The sequence below is a fragment of the Arachis duranensis genome, chromosome 3 (assembly GCF_000817695.3).
Source record: "Arachis duranensis cultivar V14167 chromosome 3, aradu.V14167.gnm2.J7QH, whole genome shotgun sequence".
NCBI lineage: Eukaryota > Viridiplantae > Streptophyta > Magnoliopsida > Fabales > Fabaceae > Arachis > Arachis duranensis.
In genome coordinates this window covers 132,312,836-132,321,384 of record NC_029774.3, presented here as the reverse complement: position 1 = coordinate 132,321,384, position 8,549 = coordinate 132,312,836, and the positions used below count along the sequence as shown (strand labels likewise).

The following is an 8,549-nucleotide window of genomic DNA, read 5'->3' as shown; positions in this document are numbered from 1 at the left end:
AAGAAACTATAACTTAAATAACATAGTATCACCATACTCACTTACTCTTAATTTAAAAAAAAAAAAAACTAATAAGGATTCAAAGTTGATCAAATAAATTGGATCGATTTAAAACAGGGTGCTGGACTGCCGGTGTGTAGGACATGAATTAAAGCCGAAGGATTCAAAACAAACGTATCCAATGAAAATCAGCACAAAATAAAAAAAGAAAATTTCCTACAGAATTGGCCCTATTGGCTATTGCAAAGTTCAAAAACAATATTGGAGAAATTCCAGTGACTTTGTTGAATAAAAAAAAAAAAGTCTAGAGACAGCAACTTTATTAAATTTTAGTTAGTACGTAATCAGCAAAAAAAAAATGAGTAATCTCACGTTATTGAATAAATTTCACACCATTAAAAACATCATTGATAACTACTTGATAGCTACAAATCACAAAAATTACTTATCTCTATTACTCTTCTAAAAAAAATATTAAAGTCTTAATGCATTCTATTAATTTATAAATTAAAATTATATATATTTATATTTGTATTTATTTAAAAGATGAATACTCTGAGAGTCGAAATAATAGAAATATGTGGTTCAATCCATCATGTGTTATTGTCTTATGATTATGAATGTCCCAAAAAGTTTTCCATAATTTTATTTTGTATAAATATGTACTATATGGTGAAAAAAGTTAAAAAGAAAAGGTAGATAAATAAACAATCAAACTTTAAAAAATTAATTTAATTCAACAAGAGAAAACAAATAAGTGACGATCAATACCTGAATTCTCAGTGATACTGTAACCTTCCACACATTTTTCTTGTTTGTCACGACATTGATGATGATGATCATGATGACATGTCGATGTTAGTGGAACACTATTAGAACCTTTGTGCATCGAAACCTTTGACTTTAAGAAACCACTGCATTGGTAACAATCAACATATTGTGTTTTCGTCAAAGACATACCTCTTCTTGTTGATCTATTTGATGATTCTTCCAACCCTTTGTTGCCACCATCTTCGCGAGTATTATTGAGGTGAGTGTAAGGATAAGATAGATAAGTCTTAATCTTAAATTCCTCGCTCGTGTCATCAAGGACAATATCATGTGTGACAGGGTCAACGATTATTGCATCATCACCACCATTATGTTGTTTCTCTGAATTTGAACCTTCTATGACTTTGTCTCGTGTCTTTTTTTTTCTATGTTGCTGCCTTCTACTTGTCATGGGATCATGAACTTCTGTTGAGTGAGGTTTGCAATAATGAAGTGAATTCTTCAGAGATAACCAAACCTCAGACATTATTCTTATTCTCTGAATAATAATAATAACAATAATATTTTTGTTTTAATTTCTTTATGATCATAAAAGATTTATCCTCACAGTATCTATAGGCTTTAATCTAATTTCAAAGGTAACTAAACAATCATGGAAACTCAATTATAATTTTTTTTTTTGTATTATTACATAAGATTTTTTATTTAAAATTTGATTCCTTTGCTGGATCATTCACTAATTATGGGATGCTCATGAAAAATATTGTTGAGGAGCATGACCTGTCCACAGTTCATGTCAAGCTTTTAATAGAAAAAAATTTAATAATTTTAAACTCCCAGACTCCCAATTCTTTTTTAAATTGAATTTTAAGTTCCCAATTTGTTTATTATTTAAATCTCAAAAATGTTTTCTTTTGTTGACGAATAGATATGAAAAGATATAATGTATTATTTCATTGTCATTATTTAGTTACTAATATTTTTTCTTTTGCTTTTAACCTACCTATAATAATTAAACAAGAATGTTAGCCTGTCAAAAATAAGTCCAACTAGCAAAATACGTTTTGTAGCAAAAATTTATGTGTAAAGATTTTTGTATTATTGATAATTTTTGTATTATATATAAAATTTTTTATATTATATGGATAAGTTCATATGCTATATTTAAAAAATTCTATGTTATATCAATAAATTTTTATGTTGTTTAACAAAAATTTTCATGTTAAAGAAGTGAAAAGAAAAACGTAATGCATACTTGCGTTAATTTTTGTTTAATTTGTGCCACTTAGTTGAATGTGGATTATTTATGATGAAAAAATATTAAAAGTAGTTCTTAAAAATGTAGGGATCCGAGATTTTTTATCATGATTTTTTTAAATTAATTTTTAAAGTGGTCTCTGAACTTGTAATCAAGTTTTAAAGATGTTCCTAAACTTACATTGGTCTTAGTATTGCTCTTGAATTTAATAAAAGTAACTCAGGGTCATCCCTAAAATATTTTTCAAGAAATATTCTTTAACGACGTGATGACATATACGGAGAGTTTGAGAGACGTCACGGTGGATAGGTAACGGCTATATGATGTGACTGTTATGGCTATTTAACTCAATTCAATAGACATGTTCATGGATCGGATCGAATCAGCAAATTTGCGGTAAATATTCGCATCTGATCCGAAAATTGCGGATACGATCCGATCCGCAGACTGATCAGATCGGATAAGATCCAATTCACATCCTTTAAGGATCGAATCGCGGATATTTACTTTGCATCTGCATATTTGATCCGCGAATCCACATCAATTCACACTTCACCCTAACCTAATCTTAATCTCACTTCTCTTGCACTTCATTCTTCATTCTTCACGACATTGCAACCCCAACTTACAATCATTCACCCCCAATCTCTCATCCATCTTCCGAGTCAGAGACACCAAACCACCCATCGGCCACTTCGTCTTCGTATTCCTTATCACCATCGAAAGCTGCTCTCCAGAGATCTCCTGATGTTCCTCCCTCTTCGTGACGTGCTTCTTGTCGGAGCTCTTTCTCACAAAGTCACGTAGTAGGTTCGTCCCTGTGGTTCGTAGTTCGTGGTTCATGGTTCTCGCTAGCATTCTCATCTCCTGCCTCCCTCGGCTTGACGACCTCTGTTCTCTGTTCTTGACCTCTTCCGTCCTAAATTCCTACCACATCTCCTGATCTCCGTCCTCCTGAACCAGCTTAGGCATTATAACTAAGTACTTGTATTAGTATATAATAAATTAGATTTTTTTTTCAATTTACTCTAACATATTTGACTAATTTTTAAATTGGTATTTTCTTAATAGGAATACATGATTGCTGAAATTACCTGATGGTTGTTGATTTAAAAAATGATCAACTTGTTTTACTATTGTTTTATTTTAAGCATTTGCAGATTGTTTAGACTTTTAGTGTGTTATAGTGTTACTGTTTTATTTTAAATGAGACATTTAGTATTTTATTGCTTGTTATTTTCACTTACGATCCCACTAGGGAACCAACAGGAGTCTAGCCAACATTAGGCCAAAAAGTATTTTGAAACTGCATTTTATACTAATTAATTGTTATTAATTAGTGATTATTTAAATTTTATTTTTTAAAGATACAAAATTAATTATTACTAATTACCTCTTCTTACTATAATTTACCTTTTACCATTTATTACACAAATCTTAATTCCTCTTTCCAAAAAAACTTTAAAACTCCAAAATAAAAATACCAAAACATAATATAAAGATTATACAAATCCCTAAGAAAAAAACATACAAAACATAGTAAAAAGAATCATTCAAAATTAATAAAAAGAATCATCCAAATCCTAAGAAAAAAATTTACAAAATATAGGAAAAAGAATAATCCAAAACTAATAAAAAGAAACATCCAAAATTTAGGAAAAAGAAACATAAAAAAACTAGTTAAAAGAATCATTCCAAATCAAATAGGAAGAGGAGAAAAAGAGCCGCAGGGTGGCCGATGGGGGACTCGCAGTGGCACCTCGCAACGTAGTAACTAGAATCTCGATTTAACTTTTAAAATCTTATAATATTACAATTTTAAATGAGTCAATCGATTTTGCAAAATTTGTACAAAGTCTGACGATTTTACAATTTAAATCTTGTTAAAATTTTACGATTTACGTACTTAATTTACTTTTTCGATTTCACATAACATCTCGATTTTATCTACCTTGACTTGCAAGGAGGAAGTCACAGAGGCCACGCATCGTGAGTGGAAGAGTCGCCATGGATCAGAGTAGTTGATCGTGTGTCGCGAATGGGGCCTGGCACTGGCTGTGTCACAACGAATGGAGAGCCGTAGGATGCAGATTCTATTTGACGCAACGGATGGGGTCGTGATGGTGTTTGGCAATGCAGATGCATCTGGATTATGATCCCACAACATGGAGGCGGCTATGTCTAATGAAAAAGGACGGTGACGGGATGTGAGGAAGAGATTTGACTATTTCCATGTGAATGGAAAGGGATTAGGTTTTTTATGGGTTGTTTTTATTGTGTACTATAAATGTGATTAGGATAAATGTAGATAGAATCTTTTTTAAATTTTGAATTTTGATTTTTAAATTTTTATTTATTTATGAAATTTAAATTATAATAGAGTTGGCTTATGTTGGCTCATAGGGGAGTTGTTTTTCTATATTTTTCTTTATTCATATATTGTATTATTTTATTTTTGTTATTTAGAAAATGTTTGATTAAAAATATTTTAGGAATAAATATGTTTAAAAGTGTGAAAGAAACATTTTTATTGAATTTTTTACACAGAAATATAATAAAAAAAGAAGGTTCAATTATGTGGATATATCCGATATCTGATCTGATACTAAAAAATGCGGATATCATATCTGATCCGATCCGATGGGGATTGTGCGAATCAGATCGAATTTTTGGCCATATCCAATCCGATCTACATACACCCCTACAATTTAGTCCCTGAAATGGTTTATAACCCTAATCACCAATTTGAGTTCCAGATAATTGTGTTCACCATTAGAAGTCATTCTCTTTCTTCTTTTCTTCTCTCCTTCTTCTTCTCTTCCATTGTTAAGCATGGTTTGAATGGGTCATGATTAGTGGAGGCAGCAACCTTTTTGGTAACTTCAGTAATCGACGATTCGAGGGTAGCTGTGGGAGGAGAACCTCCAGAAGCAGTCACGAATGACTTCTAGATAGGTGTGAGTGTGGTAGCCAAGCCTTCCTCAAATGCGAATCTAGGGAGACCATTTTATGGTTGTCCTAACTACAATGTAAGTGATTTTTGTTAATGTATATAGCTAGTGTCGTTGCTCATTCAATTTGTAATATTTCTTTTCCATAGGCATAAAATATGATTGCAGAGTGTTGGCAAGAGATGGTGTGGTCTTTTTTATGTGGACTGATAAAGTTTCAGATGAAGAATAAGTAAATAGTAGAGATAATCCTGAATTTAAAATAGAGGAGTGGAGAATGAAATTTGCCTGAAAAATTGAAAGGCTAGAGTGTGAAGTTAGGGTCTAAAAGTGGTATTTTGTTTGTTATTGTTGGTTATTGTTATGTTAATAATTGTGATTTTTGTCAGTGTAGCATGGAAGCGGTAAAGACCATTTAGATATTATGTAATAGAAAAGTCTAAATGTGATGGTTGTGATTGTTGTACCTATGAACAAATGAATAGAAATGATAACACAATGTTCTATTTTGTCATTGTTGTTGCTAATTGTAATTTAGAAATGAAGGAATTTGAAATTAAGAAAAGACACTATAAAAAAACAACATAGAGTATTTAAGTCAAACTAAAACATATACACTCTGATACATGAAACTCAGAAATTATAAAGTTCAATGTTTAAAACCAAAATGTCTCAATGAAAAACATCTAAATGTTCAATTCTTATATTTTTTTTTTGGTGGACTGAACTCCGGAGTTGGCACAAATCGTAGGACGCTATGCAACCTTGAAATTGTAGCTGCAGATGCACCAACCATTGGATTAATACGAGCAGTTATTGGTGGTGGAGTATTTGAAACTAAAACAGTGGGTGGTGGAAAAGCATTTGAAATATTTGGTGGAGGAGCACTGGTGACTAATGGAGGAATTGAAGCTGGTACAGTTGGTAATGGTGAAATAGTTGAGGGACGAGGTTGTCTTTTTTTTTTGTGAGAACTTTGTGGACCTTGTTTGAGGTTACACAATAGTTATTGCAATCTCTAAGACAGTATTTAATTAAATGGAAAGAAATATATAAAACAACAAGGAAAGAGAACAATAATTGAAAACCTATTGAGAGTCTTCATTTTCTAACATAATGGGTTGACTCATGCCAAGCTCAATTTTAGTGGCATTGCTTTCATCTTGTACTTCAATTACAGCAAGTGGAAGTTATTACTAAGTACCTGTATCAACTTCATCAGATACAGCAGCAGCTGCTGCGACAACTGCAGCCTCATCGTCAGCCTTTTTCTTGTCACAATTTTTCTTATCGTGACCCTTATCACTACAATGGCGACAAAAAACTCTCTTTATATACTCTCTTCATTTTGGTGGTCTTATACTTTTTGCTTGGTTCCACTAAGCCTTCATCAGCATTCTTTCTTCGTTTCTTCTTGGGTGTTTTTAGCATTTTTTTTAAACTTGGATGCTTGTGGCCGGTTGTAGATTGACTTCTTCTATAATTTCTAGCCAAGAATAGAATTGATATGGAATGCATATATGCTATTGTATGCATTCATTGGCAATCATTTATGACAAAAATTTATTCCACATCACTCATCAAAGATAAATTTGAGTGAAATATATCTGAATTCAAATAATATTGTCACCCTTATTCGCTTTATCACTATATAAATTTTTTTTACTTTAAATATTAAATTCATCCAGAATCAAGTCCCACAAGTTTTGTTTCAGCTCCTCACTTTCACTACATTCCTTAATGCCTAGACCTTATTTCTAGCTAGCTTAGCTACTAAATCTGCTGGTCTATTACACATGCGATGCGAGGACCAGATTAGAAGAAAAGAAGTTAAAACTTGGAATTATACAGAAAATGTCTTGAACAATAATATTTGTTAAATATATATAATATGAAGTTGCTTCGCTTGCTCTCTATTCAGCTTTCATACATGTAAACTATCAGTCTCCAAAATAATATGTTCTCCATGCATCCCTTAGGCATTTGAACTGCCCATGAGTTCCCCTTCCAATGTTGAAATCGATCCTGAGAAATTTTGGGTTAAATTAAGCTAGTATATAAGAGCGCTTTCAAAGTTTTGAGCTACCATATAATTTGTACTAATCTTTATGGTTCTTAGAGTGCTCTTCATATAATATCACTTTATTTTTTTCTATTTACTTATTACAGTATTGTTACAGCTGATCTTGGTGCAGCTACGATCTTCCAAATTTGAATCCTTTCCCACCATACTTTTTGTAAGCACTCTTATTAACAGAAAACTTACCATTTGGTTCTAGCATCCACATCAGGTGATCTTGTTCCTCCGTTTATCACAGTATGGGCAATTCCAACTAACAGAATTTAATGAACCATCAATGTGAATGAATAATGTATCTAACTTTTTTTTCGTTTTAATGGTAGATTTGTGACTTGGTGTGAACAAGAGATCGTATTAAATACTTTCGTCTTATAAAAATTGATCTTTACACTAAAAACAACTACTAAAATTAAAAATAAATTAAATTATACATATATTTATACATAAATACATTAATAATTAATTTTAGTGTGAGAATAACATTATTTTTTTATAAAAAAAATAGCTTTTATTGAATTCACGTATTATCACCTATTATTAGTAGTTGTCATGATTTTTCATTTCTATCTTTATATTAATATATTTTAGGGATAAAAATGTTTCGGTTCAAATTAAAAAAAATCAAAATTAATACAATATAATATAATTCATATATAATTTTTAACATCAATTTAATTCAATTCAAATTGGATCTAATTCAATGCAAATTGGTATATATATAATAAGTAACTAAGTTGGTAAGTTTAGAAAAAACAAAAATATATATGCAATTCTTTATCTTTGTACCTTTTCGGCATAAAAATTTTAGTAAAACTATAAGTAGACAATGAAAATATTAAACGATGTGAACAATGGATATGTCAAATGTTTAATTTAATAGGTATACAGATGCTTATGTTCATTATTTTTAATTGGATGGTTATTTCTTTTTATTCGATTTACTCATGCACAGCTAATAATGGCTGGATGTTCAATTCAGTGTGTAGATGATTATATTAATATTAAGGTTTATGAGGTAATTTGAGGGCGGAGTATGTTTTTTTTTACTTTATTGGGTCAATTCTAAAGTCTATTGTTCATATTGTTTACAAAAGTCATTGTCTATCTAACAAAATCCAAAATTTTATTATAGAGTATAAAAATTTTATTAGAGAATACAAAAAAATTTATATATAACACATAAATTAATGGGGGTATGTCTAAAATGAGTACAACAATTATGTACTTATTGGATGTGTCACATTTATATAGATCATTAAATTTTATTAGATAAAAATCAAAACCTAATATAAAAAAAGAACATTGATGGACTCTAATAAATAAATATTTTAAATGACAATTAATACACAATATTTTAAATGGTAACAGAATCTTTTATTCTTAAATAATTAAATATAAAATATATAAATACAAAAAATATGAGTATTCTTTATTCATTAAGATTAATTATTATGCAAATTTTTTTTATAATATTAAAAAATATATTAAA

At 30.2% G+C, this 8,549-nt stretch overlaps 1 protein-coding gene across 1 annotated transcript in view; it reads right to left on the bottom strand.

Annotated features, from left to right (window-relative positions):
* LOC107481941 (uncharacterized) overlaps positions 1-1,297 on the bottom strand; it is a 6,039-nt gene extending 4,742 nt beyond the window's left edge. The window contains exon 1 of the mRNA XM_016102298.2: positions 772-1,297. Within this exon, the coding sequence (XP_015957784.2) occupies positions 772-1,297 (526 nt within the window). The remainder of the gene's footprint in view (positions 1-771) is intronic.
* Between the last annotated feature and the right edge of the window lie 7,252 nt (positions 1,298-8,549).